Genomic DNA, 27146 nt, shown 5'->3' with positions numbered 1-27146 from the left:
TCCTGTATCATTTGACAAGCTGTTGCATGCTTGCTCTCCAAGTCACAAACCACCCCTCTTCTCTTTCACAGGACAGCTTGCATCTAATATGTAGATATACGCCAAAAAGTAGCCAGAAAGTGTAAAGAAGTTTATTAATTATGATGTGGTAAAGATCTCAAGAGTTACAACGTCTATGCACATGACCCAGTAGCGCATACCCTCCTACAAAAACAAACAAACAACGCAGTGAAATGCAGCAGTTAACAGTCCAACACTGGAGTCAAAGGGATGGAGCTGCCTCATCTGGCAGCAAAGTTTTAAATTGTGTAATTAAATGGGAGTCTTGATCCATGCCCTATTGTTCTTCTTACAGCTCCCCTCTGGAACCATAACAGAGTGACACACATTCAGATTCAGGATTTGGCCGCCAGAATCTTTTCTAAACAGGGACATGCAACATCCCCCCTGTGAAGCACCACAGTCCAGTTTGAGAGCTGCAGAGAATGTGCCCCCAAGAAGCTGGAGGTAACAGGCCACATTGAAAACACATAGCATTTTATAAGTTCATATTTGATAACAGAATTAAGAGCTCAATGGACAAAACTCATAAGATAATGTAACAAGTAAAGACTTTAGCAGCCAAAGAAAAATTCTGAAAGGCTTTTAACCCCCTCTGATGCTTCCAGAATTCAGTTCCCTTTCTAGACAAGGCTGTCTCCATACAGTGTGATAAGAACTAATGGAGCAGCAAAAAGAAAAACAGAGAGAACAGCACCTTAGAAGATATTAAAACAGTAAGTTTAAAAAAGCAAAAACAAAAACAAAAAACAAACAAAACCTTAGCTTCCTTCCATCCTCAAAAGGCATGTGTCTAAACACTGCTTTGTGATCCTTTGAAGAAAAAAAATGCTGTAACCCAAAAGCTGTAATCCTGAAGAAGGAACTATAGCAGGCTTAAGGCTGTGATAAACATTTCCCACCAGATTAATACTCATAACATGCCTGAAAGGAAATTACAAGAAAACTCAGCCAAAACTGGTTCTTCACTGAATGGGATGTGACTTTACCTCGGTTCCTGTAACATCACCTCTTTCTCAAAAAAATGAGGACCCACAGAAAGTCTACCCCACAAGTAGATCTCTATCTTAAAATGTCCTAGGAGCCCAAATTACTTTTATTGCTCAAACTGTTTTCCTCTCTGTGTTGAGGTGTCAGACTGTCTCACTAGATTGGCCCCAGACAACCACATACTTGACAAGTAGCCCAAGACTGTGAGATTTAACCACTGGAAATGTAGACTGTCAGTCTTGCATTTGCCCCTTCTTCCTTGCATGACCAGAGATCAATCATAACATCTATTAACTAATAAGACTTTCGAATCGGTGGACTAGATTAACAAAAGAGGCCAGGCCAAATCCATGAGACAGAACTAATAACCCAACGTTTAAACACAGATCTTGGCAAAAAAATATAAAAGTGATTTTTTTACACCATACAGAGTATTATGCTATAATATGGAAACCTCCTGAGGCACCTAGCAAAGAATCATGGAAAGAGACTATCCTGTTGAAAAATTACAGATGGGAGGAGAGGATGATTTTTGTGTCTCATAATTAAGAAGTGAACTCTATCCCTCTATTACAGAGGACTGCACAGTCAACCTTTCCTGATATGTCATAAATATTTCTTTCTTTTTTTATTAGTTACCTATTTTATATATATTAGCGTATATATATGCCAACCCCAATCTCCCAATTCATCCCACCACCACACCCGCCCTCCCCTGCTTGGTGTCCACATGTTTGCTTTCTATATCCGTGTCTCTATTTCTGTCTTGCAAACTGGTTCATCTGTACCATTTTTCTAGATTCCACATATATGTGTTAATATATGATACTTGTTTTTCTCTTTCTGACTTACTTCACTCTGTGTCATACATATTTCTAAATGGCTTATAGAAAATCCCATGTAAATTAAAATTTGAAATAGGTTGCTGCAGTAGAATGGAGGAAGTTGATAGAAGGTACCAATAGAACAGAAGGAGGAAGTATAGGTTATGTACACCCTCACTTCCTCATCTCAAATATTACACAAAAATAGTTTGTAAATACCTTAGTTTGCTCATACTTGCCACATTTTAGAAATCAAACAACTTCTGAAGGACAACATAGGTTAAAAGATGATTTCATTGCAAATAACTGGTAAAATATTCTACTTAGCCCCACTAAAAACCTTTTAAAGAGTTTTTCTTGCCTCTGATCTGAAAAGTCAAGAAGGAAACCATAAACCAGTCAGCTGCAAGAAAGTAAAATAACAAATTGCACCTCATAAGACAAAAAAAAATGGAATCCCTCTACCTCATCATTTCCTTCCTTATTGTAAACTGATGACACTTTAATACTTTAAAAACCCAGTCAAAGTAAACCACTGACTGCCTAGCCTACCAACTCTAAAAAAAACTGGGGTTATGCACTCAAGTATCCCAAAAATAATTAGTGATGAGATAATTAAACCAATGAGTATATGCTGTATGCTAACTCACAGCTGAAAATGTCCATGGAGCAAAACACAAAGAATAGCTATCCCAAACAAACATTTTGTCTGGGAGCACATCAGGAAGCTCCAAGCTCATCTCATTAAGTATATATACATATTTTGGCATCAGCAGTGTGGCCAACATCTAGGATTCTCCCTCAAAAAATTGGAAGAAAGTATGTAATACATTCAAGAGCCAAGGCAAAACAAAAAAGATCTTTCTACTTAGGAAAAGAATTCCTTCATTCAATTACAGTATAAGTTATTAAAAGGGGTGGTTATGAGTTTCTTCTGAGTTTTTGAACAGTTTATAAATACAAAAAGAACATTTCTTCAATAAATAAATGTCTCCTAAAGTCTTTACTGATGACTTCCAGAATTCTCCATCACTATGGTCCAAGCCAACTCCACTTCTCTGGGAGGCTTCAGCTGCCAGTGGAATGGGATATTTTCTGTTATTAGGTGACTCTTCTTCTATCATGCAGACTTTCATCAATATGTCTCTTCATAGTCCGAATCCTGGAAGGAAAAGACAGTAGTTGTAGTATGTATATGAAGTACAATGCCATAGTCAGAATTCAGGCAAAGACCACACATTAGGGTCCCCCAAATGGAACTTGGCTAGGGGAGACACCAACAGTGAAATGGCATTGATTTGACCCGCCTAAGTTCCCAAGAAGCATCACAGGACCTCATTATAATTGGTGTCTATTGGGCTCATTTCTGCTTCGAAACCCTAAGGGTTCCCTTTTCCTTGGTGACTATTTTTTAAAATCTCAGCACACATGAAAAGGTGCCTGTCTGTAGCAAAATGTGCAGGACTGCAGCTAGAAGTTTAGGCTAGGAGTCAGCCTACCTCTGGATTACAATCCCAGCTCCACGCCTTGCTGGCTATATAACCTTGGGTAAAGTTATTTGACGTTTTCTCTAAACCACAGTTTCCGTCACTGTGCCTGGCACTTTGTAAACACTCATTCAAGATTAACCACTATCACTATTATTCTTATTCTTATTGTTCAAACTTGTATTCACTACTTCTAAGCTCATGAGCCATTAGTACTACCTGGCATACCACATTTCTCTGGCCCACTTTTTCTCCCATTCTCCTAGATGACTGTTTTCATATCTTTCCCTCTTTCTCCAAATCTCTAACATCTTCTGCTCACTTCATTTTCAGCTGGGGACCTTATTTTCTCCCATCATTGGGAACAGAGATAGTCAGTAGGGAACGTCCACAAGCTCCTATCATATTTACCCACTCACCTGCATCTGGGCCATCTACTTGGCCTTTCTTACTCTTCTTAGGGATACATTCTCACTGCCTTTGTCTAAGGCCAACATCTCCACTGGTGCACTAGGTCCTAAAATCACTCCAGCAATCCTCCCCACTCCTGTGACGTCAATTTTTCCTTTTCTACTGGTTCATTCCCATCAGCATACACATGGACTATAATTTCTCCCATCTTAAAAAGAAAAGCAACTCTTTTTTTTTTTAAATTGGAGTATAGTTGCTTTACAATGTTGTGTTAAGTTTCTGCAAAGTGAATCACTTATACGTATACATATATCCATTCTTTTTTAGATTTCCTTCCCACTTAGGTCACCACAGATCATTGACTAGAGTTCCCTGTGCTATACAATAGGTTCTCATTAGTTATCTATTTTATACATAGTGTATATATGTCAATCCCAATCTCCCAATTAGTCCCCCCCTTCCTCCCCTTAGTAACTATAAGTTTGTTCTCTACATCTGTGATTCTATTTCTGAAGAAAAGCAACTCTTGACATACACCTCTCTCTACCTATTGCCCTATTTCTCTGCATCACTCAACAGCAAAATTCCTTGAAAGTGTCATTAAACCCACTCTCACCAATACACCTCTTTGTATTCTTTCTTGACCCTACCTGAGGGGTCAGGCTTTCACCCCCATTATTCCATTGAACCTGCTTTTGCCAAGGCCACCAATGACTTCCACGTTACCAGATCACCCAGTAATCAATTCTCAGTTCTCATTTTACTTCACCTGACTCAGGAACAACTGACACAGTTAGTCACTTACTTTTCCTTGAAACACTTTCTTCACTTGGCTCCCAGGATACAGAACTCTCCATGTTTTCCTCCCACCTCACTGGACATTCCTTCTCAGCCTCCTTTGCTAATTTCTCCTCATCTCCCCCAACTATCAATATTCAAGAGCTCCAGAGCTCAGTTCTTTGAGTTCCTGTCTGTCTACACTCATTTCCCTGGTGGAAATATCTCTACCGGTCTCTATATACTAATGACTCCTAAATTTATATCTCCATTCTAGACCTCTCTTCTGAACCCCACATCCATAAAACCAATTGCTTACTCCACATCTTCACTTGGATCTTTAACAAGTATTTCAAATTTAATATATCCAAACTCAGCTCCTGATCTTCCCTCTAAAACTTGTTGCACTCACAGACTTGTACATATTAGAAAACATCAACTCTATTCTATTAGTTGCTCAATTTAAGAACCTTGGAATTATCCTTAACTCCTCTCATTCTTTCACATACACATGCAACATGTCACGAAACGCTTCTGGGGTCTTCCCTGGCAGTCCAGTGGCTAAGACTCTGTGCTTCCACTACAGGGGGTGCAGGTTTGATCCCTACTCAATCCCTGGTCAGGGAACTAAGATCCCACAGACCACACAGCACAGCCAAAAAATTAATTAAATAAAAAAGTTTTTAAGAAAAGAAAGAAAAAGAAAACTTCTGGCTGTACCTACAAACTATAACCAGAAAACAACCACTTCTCACCACCTCCACCACCACCACCTTGGTCCAAATCAACACCCTCTTCCCTCACCTGCATTATTGCTGAAGTCTCCTAATTGGACTGTTTCTGTCACAGTCCCTCGCCACCTATTTTCAACACAGGAGCCAGAATGATCCTTTTAAAACATACATCAGTCCATAGTGTTCTCTTCTCAAAAACCTCCAGTGGATTCTCTTTCATTAAGAATAAATCTAGGGCTTCCTAGGTGGTGCAATGGTTAAGAATTCGCCTGCCAGTGCAGGGGACAAGGGTTCGAGCCCTGCTCCAGGAAGATCCCACATGCCTTGGAGCAACTAAGCCCATGAGCCACAACTATTGAGCCCATGTGCTGCAACTACTGAAGCTCACATGCCTAGAGCCTGTGCTCCACAACAAGAGAAGCCATGGCAATGAGGAGCCCACGCACCACAACGAAGAATAGCCCCCACTCACTGCAACTAAAGAGAGCCTGAGCACAGCAAAAAAGACCCAACGCAGCCAATTAAATAAATGAAAGGAAGAAAGAAAGAAAGAAAGAAAGAAAGAAAGAAAGAAAGAAAGAAAGAAAGAAAGAAAGAAAGAAAGAAAGAAAGAAAGAAAAAAAATAAGTCTAGGACTTCCCTGGTGGGGCAGTGGTTAGGAATACACCTGCAAATTTAGAGGACACGGGTTCGATCCCTGGGCCGGGAAGATTCCACATGCCGTGGAGCAACTAAGCCTGTGCACCACAACTACTGAGCCTGCACTCTAGAGCCCGCAAGCCACAACTACTGAGCCTGAGTGCCACAATTACTGAAGCTTGTGCGCCTAGAAGCCCGTGCTCCATAATAAAGAGTAGCCCTCACTCTTTGCAACTAGAGAAAAGCCCACACACAGCAATGAAGACCCACCACAGCCAACCAATCAATAAAAGAATAAAAGTCTACGTCATTACAATCACTATAATGTTCCATAAGATACAACATTATCTCTCTGAAGAAATACTATTCTTTGCCTTGCTCACTTCATTCCTGCCACACTGGCCTCTGTGCTGTTCCTAGAACATGCCAATCATGGCCCCTCCCCAGAGTCTTTGCACCAACCATTTCCACTGTCTGGAATGTTCCTCCACAATAGCCATGTTGCTTGCTTCTACTTTTAGGTATTTGTTCAAATATCTTTTCAGTGAGGGTGTCCCCAACCATCCTATTTATTTATTTATTTATTTATTTATTTATTTATTTATTTAAGCTACTCCTCACAGCTTGTGGGATCTTAGTTCCCCGACCAGGGATTGAACCCAGGCCCCAGCAGTGAAAGCATGGAGTCCTAACCACTGGACCACCAGGGAAGTCCCCCAACCATCCTATTTGGTATCATACCCCCTTAACCAGCCATTCCATCTCCCTTTCCTATTACATTTTTTCTCTGCCGCATTAAGCACAATCTGAAATACTATATATTTTACTAATTTTAAAAAGATTTAGTTAGTTATTGCTTGTAACCCAATTTAAGAGAAGGTAACATTTCAACTGTGTTCTGGCGGATGAGAGTTTTCCAGGCATGGAAAAAACGTAATGTCTTTTGAGGACAGGGATTTTTGTCAGTTTTGTTCACGGTTGATTTCTAAGTACCTAAAATCACAGCTGGGGCATGTCAGATACATGCTCAAACAACAACTGTTGAATAAATCAATATCTGAAATGTGGACAATAATCTTATGAACATTAGCTTATTTAGTTATTTCTTTTTTCTTTTTCTTTTTTTAATTTTTATTTTATATTGGAGTATAGTTGATTAACAATGTTGTGTTACTTTCAGGACATTAGCTTATTTTTTGTTATCAAAATATTCACATCCCAAAAGGTTGGAATTAGATCCTACCCACTGGCACTATCAACTTTTCTCTCTTCTTACCTATAATACTCAAGTACGTGAGAGAAAGAAAAACAAAGAACACTGCGGTGAGTAATTGGGCTGCAGTCATCTGGCCAAGTGCTGAGCTTGGCAGTAAGTACAAAGAAGGCTCAAGTTTAAACCCTGAAATGACAGGTATGCTTCGTATTAGATCATGAGTTGCTTTTGACCTGTTTCCAACAGTACCACACCAGAAAGACTCTCCTCCTAGGATCCTGGAACAGTTACACAAGCCTACCAGTCACAGCAAGTGCTCAAAGCGGGAGGGATGACAGATTTCTGAAATTTAAGTCAAAATGCAAGCCTTCTAACGTGGATATTTCTTATTGACAAAGCCATCAAGTCACCTAAAAGTTTATATCACTCTAATTCCCCAGGAAAAACTGAGGCTCAGCAGAAAAATTCAACTCAGGGCTTTGGGTTCAGCCAGTTCAGCCAGGTTTCCTAGTATGACCTCAGCAGCATAGGACACTCCTCTTTCAGGAGGTTCCCTGTCAGTCAGCAGAGGCTGCCTACACAGTCCCCTTCCCTAACTTAAGGACACCGCTCTATTCCCAAAAGACAGCAAATAAAATAATGGTTAGAATTGATAGGGGTCCCCTGAGACCAAAATGCTTTGGGGAAAGACTTTGGTTCAAACTTTGCTTTAGACCTATCTGCATACCCTCTGCTGCCTCTGAGGGCGAAGGATTCCCTTAACTAAGCAGGAAGGTGAAGCATGAACAGTGAACAGAAGAAATGACAGGGACTTACCAGGCACTCGGCACAGCGGACACAAAGCTTTGTCATGCAGTGACCCTCCTCCTGGTCAGTGCTGCAGAAAGAGGACAAACCATACGTGAACAATCACTGTCCTCAGTTTGGTAGAGCAGTTAGGAGGCCAAGCATTGAAGTCGGACAGGTCTGGTTTTAAATTCCAGTTCTGCCACTTACCAGCAGGGTGACAAGGCAAATGACTTAAGCTCTAGGAGCCTGCTTCCTCATCTACAAAATGCAGATATTACCAGCTACACTTAAAGGACCGTGGTTAGGAGTAAATGCAAAATAAGCACATGTAAAACAGGTACCACAGTGCTTGGCACATAGTAAATGCTCAATGAATAGGAGCTGGTCACAATCGTTCATTTAGAACTGTACTGAGCGCCAACCATGTCTGAGGCCTTGTGCTGGGCTGGGGATAAAGACATAAATTAAACATGGTCCCTTGAGCTCATTATGTTAGAATACAAAGTGCTAAATGTTTTCATAGAGCTAAGGTCAACCGCTGTGGCAGCAAAAAGGAGGGAGGGATTAGTTTTCCCTGGAAACTCTTGAGAAGTGGACATTTCATCAGGGGCTTGGAAGATAAGGAAGAGCTTTCTAGGCAAACAAGGGAAGGAGGGAGGGGATTCCAGGTGAGAGGAAAGCATGTTGAAAATTTTTTAAAAGATCTAAATGAGTATAGTATGTCTGGAGAAGGAAATAGCTCACTGTAGTTGGAATGTGGAGCAAACGAGAAGAAATGGCAAGAAACAATGTGACTTAGGGCTAGATCATAAAGGATCTTGTTAGACCATGCTTCGAAACAGACATTTTAGTATTTTTACCAGAGTTCTCTGCCTTTTGGGGGGCCACAGATTCCTTGTAAAGGACACTCTCACTCCCATTAAACAAATGTGCACACACACACATGCACACACACACGCACAGAAAGATTTTAGACTCTCTCAAAGTAAGACTTCTCTTCCCAGGTTAAGAGTCCCTGATATAGACAATGGAGAATCAACAGGGTTTCATGTAGACTTTTGTTACCTTTTTGTTGAGTGGATTTGTTCTTAAGGAAAATACTGGATCACACCTGCTCTCTGGCAAGTACTTTTGACAACCACAATTCAATTAGTCCCTTCGGAGCACCAGCTGACCAAGAACAGTTCTCACTTACTTAAATTGTTTGGGGTGGGATGAATTGGGAGATTGGGAATGCCATATATACATTACTAACAAGAAAAAAAATCAAATTGTACACTTTAAATATATGCAGTTTATTGTATGTCAATTTTATCTCAATAAAAGTTCTTAAAGAAAAAAAAAGGGTGATTACCTTCCCTAGTAACTAGGGAAATACTATTTCAAACAATAATAACAGAACTTTTCGTGTCATTGAGTTCGCAAATATAAAGTAAGTTTGCCAAAAAATAAATAAATTAATTAATTAATTAAATAAAGGGAGAAGAAAAAGAAAAAAGCAGTCTATAAAACTAACTAAATAAATAAATAAATTGTTTTGCCCTCCATGGCTGTTCTAAAGCCTCTCTCACTGCTCAGGCATTTCTGTCAGGAGACATCAGTTCAGTGCCAAAACAAGAGAACGGGGAAAATAACTGACTTGGAATTTCCTGTCCATTTTGAAGGAACAAGAGACTCACTTCAGAATTTATATTCAGAACCGCAGCACTGTACAATCTTATTTCCAAAACAAGACACTAGGACCATGTTATTGACCCCTCCATCGCTCTCTCCAAATTAATATCCACAAGTTTCCCTTTCAGCAGAACTAAATTTGGCCTGGAAGAAAGGAAGGTATGGATACAAAGGTCTGGGTACTGTCCACAAAGAGGTCTGTGAAGAGGGCTGATTGCTCAGGGCTCCAGTTGGACATACTCATCTGAAACCTCAATAGACGACTTCTGATAGCCAGATTTGCTCCTCTTCTTCAGCCCCGCAGACTTCCTCCCCATTCTCACCAGCAGCAGAACAACCACCACAGCTGAGGGAATGAAGACAAGAATGGAAAGAAGGGCAAAGGAGGAGAGCATCGTGCCAAAACCTGATGGAGGAAAAAGAGAGGGTAAAAGAGAGGGACATGCAAAGTGCTTCCTTTGGCATGAGATAGTCTTACTTTTGCGCTTGTATTTCTTCTGGTTATAAAAGGAATAAATTCATTGTAGAAACAGTAGAAAATACATAAAAGAACAAAGAAGGATTAAAATTTACCCACAACCCCACTCCTTAGGATCAACATGTAAATATCTACCTACTCAATCTTCTTTCTAAGAGCATGTGGGCATGAGTCTGAATATAGGGAGGAGAGTACATGTTCAGATGTACTGATCACATTTTACATACTATTTCTAACCTCTTTTTAATATACTATATTATAAATATTTTCCATAAATATTCCTTCCAGGTGTGATTTTTTTAATGGCTGCATAGTATTCTATCATATTGAATAATTTATTGAATCAATCTTCTACTGCTGGATTTTCAAGTTGTTTCCAATTCTTTGAATCTATGAGTTATATAATGATGATCATCTCTGTACATAAATATTCATATTTAGCTCCATTTTTTAAAATAAATTTTAAAACAGAATTACTGGATCAAAGGGTATATAATGTTAAGACATCTGATTTATACTACCAAACTGTCTTCCAGAAAAACTATATCAGTTTCTACTCCTGCCAGCAGCATGAATGTGCCCGTGTCTTTGAAACCTATGAGTTGCCTTAAAAAAATAAAGAAAAAGAAAAAGGGGAGGAGGAAAGAGACAGAGAGACATACATAAAGACTTGAGAAATGACAAGGTATCTATAATGAATCATAATGCAGTCCCGAATCTCTAAATCTTTGGTTCAAATCCAAGTAAGTACTAGAATGACCACTCAACAGTCACCAGAGAATAATGTAGAAAAAAAGGTCAGTCCTTAACCGGCTCTCCTCATGTTTCACACTAAAAGGAAACAGCTGCTCTTTGCAACATAAAAGAAATGTGCTGCCTCCATCTTTAGAGGAGGTACCCTTTCAAGACGCAGGCAAGAACGGTCTTATAACTGAGGGTATGAACACATTAGGGAAACCAGAATGACATCTATTTCACAAAGATGGCAACCTTCCACTTATTCAGGGGTTTGCCATACATTCCTCAAGATCTCTGGTCTCCTGAAATTAAAATTTAAAAAGGATAATGGAGAAACTATGATGATATTTGGAAAAAAGGAAAAAAAGTCAGTTTGAAAAATAAAGATAAAAAAACTCATCCTCATAGACAATTCAAAATGGCAGAATGTTCCAATGACCAACCGGCTAATGAATATAGGTAGCTGTGCTTATCACTGATCTCCCCACAAACCACCATGATAATCACAGAGTACTCACGGCAGGAGAAGGTTGGTGGCAGTTAGCTTACCCCTTTCTGTGACTCTTAGCTCCGTCACTGGAATATTATGGTGCACATCCGGGGGGTTCTTCACAGCACAGCTGAATGTCCCGTTGTCCTTCATGGTAGGGTTGCTTATGCTTATGGACGCATCCCCTTTGTACACATCTCCAACCCAGGAAACTCGATCCCGAAATGTGCCCGCTGTGCTTGGATACTGGAAAGACTGGTAATGAAAAATCTAAGAAAGCAACACCATGAGAAAAAAAGTTAATTTGGAAAACACAGTGAAAACGTAAAGCTAAGTAGGTCCAAAATAAAATACAAATATATAATGGGTTTTCCCAGTTGGACATTTTGTTTTATGTTTTGTTCACTTCCACCCTATAGGTTAAAAGACAGGCTAGGGACTTCCCTGGTGGTGCAGTAGTTAAGAATTCACCTGCCAATGCAGAGGACACGGGTTCAGTCCTGGTCAGGGAAGATGCCACGTGCCACAGAGCAACTAAGCCCATGCACCACAACTACTGAGCCTGTGTGCCGCAACTACTGAAGCTCACCAGCGTACAGCCCATACTTCGCAATAAGAGAAGCCACTGCACTGAGAAGCCTGCGCACCACAACGAAGAGTAGCCGCTGCTTGCCACAACTAGAGAAAGCCCACGGGCAGCAACAAACACCCAACACAGCCAATAAATAAATAAAATTATTAAAAAAAAAAAAAGACAGGCTAATAAAACTTGTCTAAAAAAAAGACCTGACGAAAGAATCCAGGGATTCTAACTCTCGAACCTCCTTTAAAGTCCTAAAGTAGCAGTTCTCAGCCAGAGGCAATTCTGCCCTCAAGGCATTTGGCAATATCTGGAGATATTTTTGGTTGTCTCAACTGGTGGGCGTGCTACTGTCATCTGGTGGGTAGAGGCCAGGGATATTGCTAAAAATCCTACAATGCACAGGACAGTCCCCCACAACAAAGAATTACCTGTATCAAAATGCCAACAGTGCAAAAGCGGAGAAGCCCTATTCTAAAGCAGCATCTAATTCATACGGCACTTAATAGTATGCAAACAGCTTCTATACATTTACTCATTTGAGCTTCACAACAACACTGAACTATATGTGGGGCAGGCAGAAAGGGAAACAGGCCGAAAACAAAAAATTAAAAGAGTTACTCAAAGGCACACAGCTAATAAGTGGGAAAGGGGGGATTTTTGTTTATTCTCAAAATCACCAGGAGGCTATAACATAAGCCTCTCTCAAGTTATCTATCTTAGCAATTAATAAAAACCCCAAGAGAAATGCATGATTGGTACTTCATGAATATATACTGAATTAAAACAATGCAGCTTCCGACTGGTGGTCAGACACTTCATCACAAAAAACACCTAATTATATCTGGTGGTAGGCTGGGCAGGCACGACAAAACAATATGATCTTTCTCTCTCTTATGCAAGATTCAAGCCTTTCCTCATTCTTTTCTTACTTGGTATATCCCCACTTAAGAACCCAGGTACTTAAAAACCTTGGATTGCCCAATTTTGATAATCAACTTCCCAGAGAAGATGCTGGGTCACTTCTTGGTTCATTTGTTCATGCATTCACTCATACCTACTACGTGCCCTCAGGCACTGTGTTAAGCAAATGATACAGCAGGAGCCAATCAGGCACAGTCCCTGCTCTCACGGAATTTACCATCTAGTGGGAAATACAGATGTCAGCAAATACTAAAATGTGCAATGAGTGTTCCAAAGAGGGAGGTAAAGAATACCTATCACTGTAAAGAATACCTATCACTGATTATCAGCATCAGTATAAAAGGGTTTGAAACTCCTTATTGACAAAACAAAGCCTGCTGTGCATTTTCAAGATTAATCCAACCTGTGAGTTTCACGTTAAACTAGTGATACTCAAATCCTGCTAACTGATACATTTGACAGAATGCTGACTGACCACATAACTGCAACATAGTGTTATGTGACTTTAAGGGTCCACTAATTCCAACTTGGATGAATTTGCTGACTTTCTGACGAGGTTCACCATAGGAGAACTGCTGTTTGCATTTAAGGTTTCTGCCCCACGAAAATCCACATTGTTTGCTCTGTCCTACTTTTGGCCAAGGAGGAAGAGCCATATAAAGCCAGCCATAGTTTCCTGACCACTCAAAATAAAGTGACCTACTTTAAGTCTAAAGAAAAAGGGACCGGAAACTAACACAACATTGTTAATCAACTACTTTCAATATAATTTTTTTTTAATTTTAAATAAAGGAAGAAAAAGAAGGGGGGGTGGGGGACCGCAAAAACAGCCTAGCTTCCCTCCACTGGAGCCACCTGCACTAGGATAACTGGAGAACTGGGAGATGCTACATGGCATTCAATAATGGCTCCTAAAACAAAATCCAAAGCTTATACAGTAAAGTCAAAGAGAAAGTACTTCCAAAGAAGGAAACAGGATTGAGAAATCAAGGAGGGATTTCCCTGGTGGTACAGTGGTTAAGAATCCACCTGCCCCTTGCACTCAGTAGGTTCTACTGATGCACAAACAAATACAGTTCTTCGGGCTGCACAAAACCGAAATGATGAGAATCTAAATTTGACATTGCTCTCTTACTTGTTCTCAAAAATAAAAATGAGTCTGATTCAGGGGAAAAAAAAAAAAGAATCCACCTGCCAATGTAGGAGACACGGGTTTGATTCCTAGTCCAGGAAGATCCCACATGGCGCTGAGCAACTAAGCCCACAAGCCACAACTACTGAGCCCATGTGCCACAACTACTGAGCCCAAATGCAACAACTACTGAAACCTGAGCGCCTAGAGCCCATGCTCCGCAACAAGAGAAGCCACTGCAATGAGAAGCCCATGGACTGGAACGAAGAGTGGCCCCCACTCGCTGCAACTAGAGAAAGTCCGTGTGCAGCAATGAAGACCCAATGCAGCAAATAAATAAATAAATAAATAAATAAATAAATAAATTTATTTTTAAAAAAATACATCTTATATACCGCTATGACATTCACATTCTTGACAAAAAGTATCCTGACCTAAGATATTGCTGAAAGCGTACAGAGAAAGGGTTTTTAAGCAGTACTGCAATCTTCAGTTAGGCATCCACAATGGGATTCGAGCCATAAATGTGTTTTATCTGTGTGATTAAAATATATTGCTTCTAATATTGCAAGACCATCTGTCATCAACAGCATTTGTCATCAACACAAAGTGCCACCATTTCCTTCGAAGGGAGCTGTATAAATCAATGCAGATGTTTATACACTGGGAGAAGATGCCAAGATAAATCTACAAGTACCGATATACAAACAGATACACCCATTGAGACAACTTCACATGACAGGAAATGAGCAGCTTTAAGCGAAAGGATGTCTAATACTGGGACCTATAGAATTTCTCTATCCAACAGGCTGGAGGTACCCTTTTTAGTACAACAAACCTGAAACTCAAGCTATGAAGCCAAGCAAAAAGAAACAACAAAGGGGAAACAAAACTAAACCACATTTCCTTTGAGTTTCTGACTGTTTTTTTCCTATAGCTTATTTTCAGGATTCTTACATAGAAGAAGAAAAAGCCCTACACGACCAAACGAATGTCATATAGGGTAGAAGCTCATCTCCTTCTATTTAATAGAAGCTCATCTTCTATTCTAAGATAAGAAGACCTGGTGTACCTGTGACTTACAATAAAAGGATTCCAGACTTGTTGACCATAGAAGGCTCAAAGAAATATCCTTAAAAGTATACACTTACTGATTCTGTGCGACTGCTGCTGGGACGTCGATATGTCCAGTCTATGGTGAGTTTGTCAGTGATAGATGAGGTTGACTTGAAGGTGCATTTCAACTTGATATTTTCTCCAACATAACCCCGGACAAGGGCATCTGTTTTAATCTCCAGGGAAAGGACGATGTAAACACCTAGTCAAAGCAAGCCCAAATGTTTAAAATGTATAGATTGGATGGAAGATATAGATGTGAGTGAGCAACATAGAAACACTATCATCTTTAGGGCTCTCATCAAAAAGCCACAGCAGGGCTTCCTAGGTGGTGCAGTGGTTAAGAATCCGCCTGCCAGTACAGGGGACAAGGGTTCGATCCCTGCTCCAGGAAGATCCCACATGCCACGGAGCAACTAAGCCTGTGCGCCACAACTATTGAGCCTGTGCTCTAGAACCCACCAGCCACAACTATTGAGCCCACGTGCTGCAACTACTGAAGCCCACGCATCTAGAGCCCATGCTCTGCAACAAGAGAAGCCACAGCAATGAGAAGCCCGCGCACCACAAAGAAGAGTAGCCCCAGCTCGCTGCAACTAGAGAAAACCCATATGCAGCAACGAAAACACAACCAATTAATTAATTTTTTTTTTTTAAAAAGCCACAGCAATAAATATCTTCTCAGGCAGGCCCAAAAGGATAAGAAGCAAATAGCTACATTAATCAAGGGTGGTGTTTTTGTCATTTTACAATATTAAATCCTAGAATAAATGTCTGAGTAAAAATTTTAAACCTAGTCACACCATTTTTCCAAATACAGATTTGTGGTTAAATTAACTACAACCAAGTGGGTCAGCCCACAGAAGGCAACACCACCCGCTCCCTTGGCAACTGTTGTGGTCTGAGGGGTTTCCCCAAGTACACCATGGTTGTAACCTGAAGCTATCATTGCCTCAACCACCAGCAAAATAAGAGTAGGAAATAAGAATAGGAATTTTTTTCAAAGAATTTTATAAATCTACCCCAAGGTTCTATCTAATTTTCTTTCATTTTTCCCTTTCTTAAAGCTGGTTAATGAATCACACATCCGTTAAAAGTAAATCATGAGGAGGAAAAAGTTTACTAAACTTAAAATTTAATGCATTTTAAAATGTAATAATAGGGCTTCCCTGGTGGTGCAGTGGTTGAGTCCACCTGCCAATGCAGGGGACACAGGTTCGATCCCTGGTCCAGGAAAATCCCACACACCGAGGGGCAACTTAGCATGTGCACCACAACTACTGAGCCTGCACTCTAGAGCCCACAAGCCACAACTATTGAGCCTATGTGCCACAACTACTGAAGCCCACATGCCTAGAGAAGCCACTGCAATGAGAAACCCGTGCACTGCAACAAAGAGTAGCCCCCACTCTCTGCAGCTAGAGAAAGCCTGCATGCAGCAATGAAGACCCAACACAGCCAATAAATAAATAAATAAATAAATAAATAAATAAATGAGTTTTTTAAAACAATTTTAAATATCATGTTTAAACTTTGGAAACTTCCTCTTTCCAAAACCACCTCATATATCCAACTTTGACACTCTCTCTCTCCCAAAAGAGTTGGCACTTTCTCATGACCATTCCCTCTGTTTTCAGAGAACAGTAGTTGAAATTTCTCTTCCACTAGGGAGACATTTTTCAGGAAAGTAAGCCATCAGCACTTTGTTTTTCCTGCTTCCTTCTCCACTACGGTGAGCCATGATTCACCTGGGAGGCCAAAGGCAAACAGAGCAGCAGGTTTCAGAAGAGAGCAAACCTACACACCATCCTGAAACTCAGCAGTCCCTCTGGTTGAGTTAGGATGAAAATCCCAGCCCTATCACTTGCTGACTCAGTGGTCTTCACAGGTTTACTTGATTTCTTCAGTTTCTCATCCTGGTAGGAATGATATCAATAACACTTACCTTAGAAGGTGACTGTGAAGAATAAATGAATTAAAACATGTACCAGGGGCTCCCTAGGTGGCACAGTGGGTAAGAATCCGCCTGCCAATGCAGGGGACACGGGTTTGAGCCCTGCCCCAGGAAGATTCCACATGCCGCAGAGCAACTAAGCCCGTGAACCACAACTATTGAGCCCATGTGCCACAACTACTGAAGCCCACGCCCCTAGAGCCCGTGCTCTGCAACAAGAAAGGCCACCACAATGAGAAGCCCACACACCACAACAAAGAGTAGCCCCCACTCGCTGCAACTACAGAAAGCTGGTGTGCAGCAACGAAGACCCAACACAGCCAATAAAATTAATTAATTAATTAATTAATTAATTAATTTTTAAAAAAATGTACCACACTAAGGAGCCTACCTAACCCAGAATAAGTGCTCAACACTCGTTTGATAGCTCCATCATCGTTACTGACAGTCTTTAGTTCTGTCCTTCCTCTCTCAACCTTTCCTATTACAGACATACTTATGAGTCATCAATTCCACTGCCTTTACCTCTACTGCTTTGAATCATGTTTCTTGCTCCTCTCTAGACAGTCTAGTCTGTTCACATTCCTCTTAAAAGGAGGAGACCAAGACTGAGCTCACAACTCTGCTAAGAATCTGACCTATAGCAAAGATGAGAACTACTTCCAGTTCATCCAAAACATCCTCTCTGACTTTGCCATGCTAAACTTGTCATTCCTCCTATGCCTTTGCAAATGCTGTTCCTCTGCCTGGAAAGCCTTCATCCCTCAATCCCTACTGTTTCCCAAGCCCACATTCTTGACCCACCTTATTCATGACTCAAGATACAGCTCTGAAAACTGGAAGGCAGAAATGAAAGTATAATCTATACTCTCCCTATACCTTTTAAATATCTTTATCCTAAAACTTAAGCAGAGCAGAGAGATTTTAAAGTTTGGATTTAGAATTATACAGACCTGAACTTGTGTTCTAGCACAGCTACTTTCTGGCTGTGAGACCTTGATCATAGTTACCTAACCTGTTCAAGATTCAATTTCCTCACTTGGTAAATGGGAATAATAAAAAGACCTACTTCATTGGGTCACTGTGAGGATCTAATAAGATTAAAGAAGGTAGCATATAAAATGCTTAGCATAGCACCTGAAATTGAAACTTTCAATAAATGGTAGCTATTATCATTAAAATGAACACCACAAACATTCAAAAACCTCAGTAACTCTCTATTGGGCTATAACAAAATCTAAATAGTGCCAATTTGTCCCCCAACTTCTGCTACTCCAGCTACCTACCCATCCCATCCCCTTCACTATGCCCAGGTTGTCCTGACACTTCCCAAATTTACTGTGTCCATCATGCCACGTGACTTTCTTTGGATATATCTTTGTCTGGAAGGCTCTCCCCTTTCCTACCAATCCTGCCTGGTAACCACATCCCCAATGCTCACACTCTTCAAAACCCAGCTCAAATATCAGCCCCCTTGTGATACCTTCCCAAATTCTCTTATGTATTTTATTACTCTTTTTTCAATTTTCACATAACATTTAGTATGTAACGCTAATCAAACACATATACCATCGCTTGCACTCCATTTGTAAAGACAATTTCCTCCATTAAATGGAAGTACCCTAAGGGCAAAATTCAGAGGGAGGGGAGAAGGCAGAGAGAGACTGAGAGAAAGAGGTGGACAGGTCACCAAAAGTTCTCGCATAGGAACAAAGTGTGCTTATTAGCCACTTTCTTCCTATCCCCATTTTTACAGTATTTTCAACATTCTTAAGTCCCCTAGACACCTACCTTTCCATTGCACTGATTCAAGAAAAGCTCAGCCCTAGATGATCATTTCTAGACTATGGCTGGTATACGCTGAAGGAGAAAAATCATACCACTGCACAGATAGTTACCATATTGAAATTCATTAATTCAATCCACAGTTAAGTCCTTAATGAGGCATAATGACTCTTTAACCAGCCTTGGTCAGCTCCTCTTTCTGACTCCTCAAACTGCCATCCTCTTTTATCCTCTGTGCAATCTATAAACCCCTCATTCTCAGAAGAAAATGTCTCTCCTCTTCAAGAAATGTGAAGCCATACAAACTGCTTAGTCACATATCTTCCTGTGTCTGCACCCATCCTTACCTCCAATCTGAAAGGGTGTGGTGTCCATTTTTCTATGCAAGATCAAACCCTTCTTCTCTGCCTGGATCCCTACCTTCCAAGCCTGGCTCCAGAAAGAAAGGGAAACACACACACACACACACACACACACACACACACACACACACACACACACACAACCTCTCTACTATCTTCAACCTTTCCCTTTCAAGAGGAGCTCTCTCCCTCCCCTCAGCCTCTAAACACAGAGAAGTCTCTCCCATCTGTAAAAACAAATACATAATAATAAAACAAAACAATAACAAATTTTCCTTAACCCTGTAATACTACTCATTACCATCTATTTCCCTCTCTATCCTAAGCCAAGTTTCTGGAAGAGTTGTCTATATCAGATGTCTCCCTTTCCTCCCTTCCTATCCACTTCTGGACCCGTACAGCACAATCTGGACTCCACTACCACTTCAAGTAAAAGGAATTATTATCTTAAAACTGCAAAATCCAAGGGATAAAAACTCCAATAGGCAGTTTCCTCTCCTGATTTTACTGGATCCCTCTGCAGCAGTGACTGCTCCTTGACCTCTGTTCTCAAGGCTTCCAGGATGATACTCTCATTCATTCACTCATTCTTCAAATGTAGATTTATTGAGCATCTGTTTTGTACCACCCTCTGAGTTCGGGATTAAATGTGAGCAAAATACATACACTCCCTGTTTTGGAGCTTAAAATGCAGCAGAAGTTCAATACACTAATCAAATAATCATAAAGACAAATGTATAATTACAAACTCTGATAAGAACTGTGAAGAAAAGACAAAGAGAGTGGCTATGAGAACTGTACCAGTTACGATAGGGGAGCAGGGAGTGGTTAATGAAAGCCTCCCTGAAAACAGTTACTTTTGAGTTGAGTTCTGAAGGAGGGGTAACAAGGTGAGGAGAGGGGGAGCATTCCAGGCAGAGGTACTGTATATGCAAAGGTCCTGTGCCAGGAAGGAGCACAGTCAGTCAAGGAACTGAAAGGCAGAATGGCAGCAACACAAAGAGCATGAGAGGGAAGAATGAGACGTGGCTAGGAGGTAAGCAGAAACCAGATCAGGCAAGACCTTAGACATTTAGGTCCTTACTCTTAGAGTAATGGGAAGCCAGGGAAAATACTTAAGTATAGGGCTGAGAAGGGGCATGAAGAAGTTTGCATTTTTAAAACACCACTCTAGGGAAGACACTTAGGAGGAGCTAAGAGTATATATAAAGAGATTACTTAGGAAGCTACTGCAATAGTCAAGTGAGAAATAAAGGAAGCTTGAACGAAGCTGGTAGTAGTGGACATGGAGAGAACTAGGAGCACAACAATATTTACAAGGTAAAATCAGCAAGAACTGGTAATAGATCACATGTGGAATGCTTGGGAAAGAGAGGTATCAAGGATGACTCCCAGATTTCTGACCTGGGGATACCATTCACTGACACAAGGAAGATTAGAAAAGTACCAGGCTTGGCAGGGAAGAACATGAGTTTGATTTCTGGATATGTTTAAGTTGCCTTTGAGATATCCAAGAGACAATGTCAAGGGGGCAGCTGGTTTAGGGCAGGGGTCAGCAAACTATGGACCATGGGCCAAACCTAACCCACAATATCTTTCTATAAATAAAGTTTTATTAGGACATAGCCAACTTTATTCATTTATGTATTATCTAGGGCTCTTTTTGTGCTACTCCAGCAATGTTAAAGAGTTGCAACAGAGCTCATGTGGCCAACAAAGCCTAAAATATGATCTGGTCCTTTACAAAATTTGCCAACCCTGGTTTACAGCAAAGGAGAAACATGGGTTAGATTTATAAATCAGAATCTCATTAGTCTCCCTCCAACCACCTCTCCACACTGCGTTACACACACACACACACAAACAAAATCTCTGATAGTTTCTATCAAATCTCTTTCTAAGGCTCCTCCTTTCCTACCCATCCCTTAAATACTGGTGCTTCTCACAGTTCAACCCTTATCCCATGACCCATCTTTCAACATGTTCTCCTTGGACAATCCTATCCACTTTTATAGATTTCACAACCACTAATAGGCTAATGGTTCCCCCAAACTATGTTGCTAGCCATGACCTGCCTCTGAGTGTCCAAATATTACTGGATACACCCACCTGACTATCACCACCACAGGACCCCAAACTGAAGGTAGTGAGCTCTTGTTTGTTACCAGCTCAATATCCATCCCCCTCATCTCCTTTCCTAGCAATATCCTGATTTTCTTTGGATATCCACCCTTTCCTACATAGCCCATGAGCTTGGGGGAAAAGCCTCTGTCAGGGTCCAGGCAGGAAACAGAAGCCACAATCAGCTAAGACTTTGAAAAGTGTATGGGCCATACAGTTTTTCAAAGGGACTTTTCTCAGGATCAAGGAAGCCAACAAAGGCACAAAGACTTTACCACTCCAGGCGTGAAGGGGCAAAGGGAGGTATTGCAGCCTGGTAAGAGGTGGATCTATGGACCATTTGACAGAAGCTATAGCTACAGAGGAACACAGCCACTATCAACCATGACACCATAACAGGGAGGGATCAAGGAAGATAAATGTCTTTCTCCTCCTGCCCTCCAACCTCCTGCCAATGCTCCCACTGACCAAACCTAACTGGAGCCCATAGGCAGCCTGGATGATACAGTTTATAGGTCAGCTTTCCAGGGAGTAGGGAAAACAGAGAAGTGAATGGATCTGGTGGGAGAGGAGCAAACTAAGAATAACTAGACCCTACTCCCAGCTCTGGAAGGTGACTCAGATTGGCCTAAACCAATCATTACATCCAGAGGTGTGCTGGTGAACAGCTAAAAGTAGGAAACCCAAATATGTAGGGTTTGACAATATGTGTGGTACAAATACTCCCACCATGGCTAATTTCAAGTTACAAAGGTAAAGTCTCTGAATGCTGAGTTAGGAAGACATGTGCAAGGTTGGCTCTTGAGAGCCAGTAGGAGGTAGCTCCCACACACCATCCTCCTGACCACAGAGACATATTTGGGGTCAACATGGGATCTAAGTTAATCTAATCAAAGTAAGTTTCAGAAAATTTGCTTGGAGAGTTATTCCATACCTCTGTACCTTATTTATGTTCCTCTCTCTGTCTGGAATTTTCCTCACTCCCTTTCTCTAACTAACTCTTATTCTTCTTTCAAGATTTAACTTAGGAGACACCTCCAGGAAGTCTTCCCTGTATCCTCTTGGTGGTTTACCTCCTCTGTGATGCCATGGTTTCTAGTACATTTCTCTCTTAGTACTAGATTCTAAAATTATCTGTCAACTTGTCTATCTTCTTTGATAGACCCTGAGCTCATCAAAATGGAACACAGCACATTATGGATGCTCAGTAATATTGATTCAACTAAACCAAACCAAGAGTTCCCTTTTATAAAACAAAAATTGTTATAAAACAAGCATAAAAATTACAAGTTCTGAGCAAATTTTGGTTACTGAATTATAGTAAGTACACCTTTAGTAAAACTACCTACTAGCAATTTCTTCCTTCTTATTATATATAAACCCCATATTCATGAATATAATTTTGCCACAAAGTTATCAATATGTAAAGTCGCTTTACTGAAATCTAACACTGGACAAGCAGGTCTTAAATGTATAGTTACAGAAAAGTAACCATAACATACATGGATGAACTAAACAAACCTGCACTACTAATCTATACATCAGGATATTGGTTCGCCCTGGAGGAGAAGGAAGAACGCCTGAAAGGAGGCATAAGGAACGTTTCTGGAATGCCAGTAACAATCTATATCCTGATTTGGGTGCTGGTTGCCCAGGTGTGTTCAGTTTCTGAAAATTCATTAAGCTGTACGCTTATGACATATGCACTTTTCTCTATATGTTTTACTGAAGTTAAAAGTATTATGAAATCAATGGAGGGACTACCCTGGTGGTACAGTGGTTAAGAATCTGCCTGCCAGTGCAGGGGTTACAGGTTCATGCCCTGGTCCAGAAAGATCCCACATGCCATGGAGCAACTAAGCCCATGTGTCATAACTACTGAGCCGGCATTCTAAAGCCCACCAGCCACAACGACTGAGACCGAGTGCCACAACTATTGAAGCTCACATGCCTAGAGCCCATGCTCCGCAACAAGAGAAGCCACCGCAATGAGAAGCCCAAGCACCACAACATAGAGTAGCCCCCACTCATCACAACTAGAGAAAGCCTGGGTGCAGCAACGAAGACCCAACACAGCCAAAAAAGTAAAAAATAAAAAAATAAAATCAATGGATATAAAATAATTTGTCTCCTCCACTGGAAAAATAAAATAAGAAGAAAAAAAATCAATCAATGTAACATTCATTCAGAAACTTCCACCCTAGGTCTAATATGCTAATAAATATTTATCTCTTCCCAGAAGGAAAAAGCATTCTTGTCAGGTTAAAAACAGCCTACTATAGAAATAATTAAAATAATTTTAAAAAACTTTAATCTGGGAGGAAAACAAGAAAATCACATTTAAGCATAAGTAATTTTATACATGGAAGAAATGGAACAAAATGACAAAAACTCCCAGTTTTACACACCCAACTTTCCAAAATACAAATCTGTCAAACTTTGATTCATAAAATTGCACACTTAAATGGAAAAGAGAAAAGTGTAAGAGCCCTAGCCGCCTTCTTTTTTTTTTCTTTTTATTGGACTATAATTGCTTTGCAATGTTGTGTTAGTTTCTGCTGTACAATGAAGTGAATCAGCTATATGTATACATATATCCCCTCCCCCCATCCCACCCATCTAGGTCATCACAGAGCACTGAGCTGAGCTCCCTGTGCTATACAGCAGGTTCCCATTAGCTATCTATTTTACACACTGAGTGTATTTATGTCAAACCTAATCTTCCAATTTATCCCACCCTCCCTTTCTCCCCTGTGTCCACACGTCCATCCTCTATGTCTGCGTTTCTATTCCTGCCCTGTAAATAGGTGCATCTGTACCATTTTACTGGTTCTACATACTTAGACAACTGATAGAGCAGGACCATGCTTATAATTTAGGAAGAATTCAAACAAGTTAATAATTTAATGGATCCTAAATATGAAGAGGAAAGGCAAATAAACTGGTATGAAACCAAAGTCTATTACCTAAGAGACTCAAAACAAAAGTAAGACTCCCCCCAAAAATTGAATGAACCTTGAAAACATGGTAAGTGAAAGAAGCTAGTCACAAAGGAACACATATTGTACAACTCCATTTCTATGAAATGTGCAAAACAGGTAAATCCACAGCAACAGAAAGTAAATTGGTGTTTCCAGGGGCAGGAGGGAGGAAGAATGAGTGACTGTCAATGACTATGGAATTTCTTTGGGATGATGAAAATGTTCTAAAATTGATTGTCGTAATAACTGCACAACTGTGAATATACCAAAAACTATTGAAGGGTACACACTTTTTTTTGGGGGGGTGGGCAGTGAGGGATCTTAGTTCCCCAACCAGGGATCAATCCCATGCCCTCTGCAGTGGAAGCAAGGAGTCCTAACCACTGGACAGCCAGGGAAGTCCCTGAATGGTACACTTTAAATGGGTAAACCATTTGGCATGTGAACTATATCTCAACAAAGCTGTTTTGGGGTTTTTTGTTTGTTTGTTTCATTTTGTTTTCATAGGCAAAAGATAAATCAACAAATAAATACAGATCATAAACTTAACTTTTAATGTTTGAATTATTTGGTCTGCTAAATTGATGGATGCTTTTCAGTGCTAAATGACATCAAGTTTGTAAAATCACCCACCATTTCCAGAATTTTTTTTCTATAGGACAATATTTGCACATTTCCTGTGTGAGAGAGAGAGACTGAGACAGAGATAGGAAACTAGGATTATTTGGAGTGACTGTAGTTCAGCCTAAATAGTATATTGCAAAATAATTTAGCTGAAAAACTGGACACGTTATGACACAGGCAGCTGGGAGGGATCAGGGAGTATGCTGGCAACATAAATACTAGTCATAAAATAAATAAAAACTCCCTAGCCCTACCTGCTGAGATTTAGAACACCTGAAGCCTTTATGTCAAAGGTCCCCTTCAGAAATTCCCATTACCCACAGAGAAATTTCATGAAGTTAACAATTCACTCTAATGCTAGCTCCACTAACATATGATTTCCTAGGGAAGACAACACACACACACACACACACACACACACACACACACACACACACACACAGACAAATCCAGGAAATAATTGCACCCTAAATGAAGGTAATTAGGTTGGCTGAAATTTATGCAACTTGAAAACTGCAGGAAAGCAAAACATCCAAATGTTAAGGTCATGTCATAGTGTGAATACTATACTTCTGATATCACTTAATAGATTAAAAGTTTAAGAGAATTGATACTCTCTTTCTGTATTAAAAAGAAAAAACTGTAAAGTATTGCTTTTCCTCAACAAATGCGTCTCTAGTACAATGAAATCAAAGGACATCCTTTCTGTGACTAATAAACGTTTTACTTCATAGATCCTGACAATCACCTAAAAAAAATTAAATAAAATTACCAACAGTCATGATTTTCTTTCCCAAAATTACTGGGACAAACTACTGAAGACTAGAATCGTCCTTTTCTAATCAGGATATACAGCCCACAAAACCACAGAGTCAACCACTGATAACTCATGATAACACCCAGTGCCCTCCGTGATTCTATCAAGTCGTGCCACTGCCACATCACAACGCAAAGTCACACAAGGTGGTCGAGCTCCCACGGGCTCAGGAAACTACGGACAAGCTACCGACCCCCCTCAGTGGGTGGTGATTACGAGAAGAGACCATCCTCCCCACGCCCTCCCGCTTCCTTCCTTCCCAGAAGCTCGGTGGGGGCTTTCCTGAGACCCCCCACCGGAACCGGAAAAGCGACCATCTTCCCTAAGCCCCCGGCCGGAAGCGTGGCCGAGCCCGCCGCCGGCTCACTCACCCTGGAAGAACAGGACGCCCAGTAGTGGGCACAAAGTGCAGCCGCGGCCTGCAGCCGCCCCGCTCTGCTGCATCCCGACAGCTCTCCAGAAGCTTGCACACCTTGTTTACCGCTCCCTGTAACCACACAGGTAACGCCGGAAGTGACGCGAGGGAGGGAGGCCACCAGAAGACCTAAAATGGCGATTGGCAGTTGCCATAGGAACGTGGCTTCTTTCCAGAACCACACCTGGACTTGCTCACTTCAAGTCCGCGACTCTTAACTCTCAAGTAGGAGTTCATTATTCTCCTTTGCTCGAAAATGAAGTCGGACAGGCTTTGGAGAACTTACTTTTTTTTTTTTTTAATGGAATTCTGCAGGACTTAATCATCTTCATCCTCTAAGGATGAAGGACTCTAAGACAGAATTCCTTTTTACTCCCTACAGGTGATTTTATTTGAATGTTCTCAGAATAGATTTCTATAAATTTAGAGTTCAGAGGGACCTAGGAGATCATACAGGATCAGTCAGGGAATAGATAAGTATGTATTAGACCTTCATGGCCAATTTGTGCCTCAAGACTGTTTGTTTCATGTTCTTTTTAGGTTGATTATAGTTTCCAGCTCAATACCTACCTAAACTGGGTGTTTATTAAATTGCTGTTGACAGTGGCAATGATGACATCATTACAAAAAGCTGAGATTTGTGCCTCTTTTGGTTGGAGAAGTGAGAAAGTGTTTTCACAGTGCTTGAAGTGAAATGAGGAGATGGTGTCACATTCTTCTGAAAAAGAGATGGGATAGTACCCTGCTTTAATCATTAGTCAACCTATTCTCCTGCAATCTTCGTGTATTTAATGAAAATAAGAGAAGAACGAAAATATGATTCAGCTTTTGGGAAAGCTAATAACTTTCCATTTTTCAACTCCCATTCCTTTACTAGACTTGAAAGCTGGTAGTTTTCTGGATTAGGAAGGTAATGCAAGAGTATCAAATGCAATAGATGATACTCTTCCTTCAAGAGTTCCCAAACTAAGTAGTTTGTTGTGCCCAATTCTCAGTTATTCAAAGCAATGTGAAAATTCTGTGAAAATTCA

General features: G+C 40.6%; 1 protein-coding gene across 2 annotated transcripts; it reads right to left on the bottom strand.

Annotated features, from left to right (window-relative positions):
- Window positions 1-115: 115 nt before the first annotated feature.
- MPZL3 (myelin protein zero like 3) lies at window positions 116-27146 on the bottom strand. 2 transcript variants are annotated; one of them, XM_057748869.1, is made up of 7 exons: window positions 26686-27146; window positions 26072-26187; window positions 15092-15258; window positions 11364-11574; window positions 9839-10004; window positions 7952-8012; window positions 116-3036 (listed from the first exon to the last, which is right to left on the bottom strand). In XM_057748869.1, the coding sequence occupies exons 2-7, from the start codon at window positions 26142-26144 to the stop codon at window positions 3010-3012; spliced, it is 705 nt and encodes a 234-aa protein (XP_057604852.1). In that variant the 5' UTR covers window positions 26145-26187; window positions 26686-27146; the 3' UTR covers window positions 116-3009. The 2 variants fall into 2 exon arrangements, with proteins under 2 accessions (XP_057604852.1, XP_057604853.1); XM_057748870.1 differs by lacking the exon at window positions 26686-27146 and having other exon boundaries at window positions 9839-9944; window positions 26072-26215.

The sequence above is a fragment of the Hippopotamus amphibius genome, chromosome 9 (genome assembly GCF_030028045.1).
Source record: "Hippopotamus amphibius kiboko isolate mHipAmp2 chromosome 9, mHipAmp2.hap2, whole genome shotgun sequence".
NCBI lineage: Eukaryota > Metazoa > Chordata > Mammalia > Artiodactyla > Hippopotamidae > Hippopotamus > Hippopotamus amphibius.
Note: the sequence above shows the minus strand (reverse complement) of the source record. Positions and strands in the feature narration are given on the sequence as shown.

Excerpts from the sequence above, each read along its gene's own strand:
- MPZL3 (XM_057748869.1), bottom strand. The coding sequence starts at position 26,144 with ATGCAGCAGAGCGGGGCGGCTGCAGGCCGCGGCTGCACTTTGTGCCCA. Across the intron at positions 11,575-15,091 it reads GCAGCAGTCGCACAGAATCA|ATTTTTCATTACCAGTCTTT; the intron begins GTAAGTGTATAC and ends TTGCTTTCTTAG. Across the intron at positions 3,037-7,951 it reads TCCGCTGTGCCGAGTGCCTG|GATTCGGACTATGAAGAGAC; the intron begins GTAAGTCCCTGT and ends TTTTCCTTCCAG.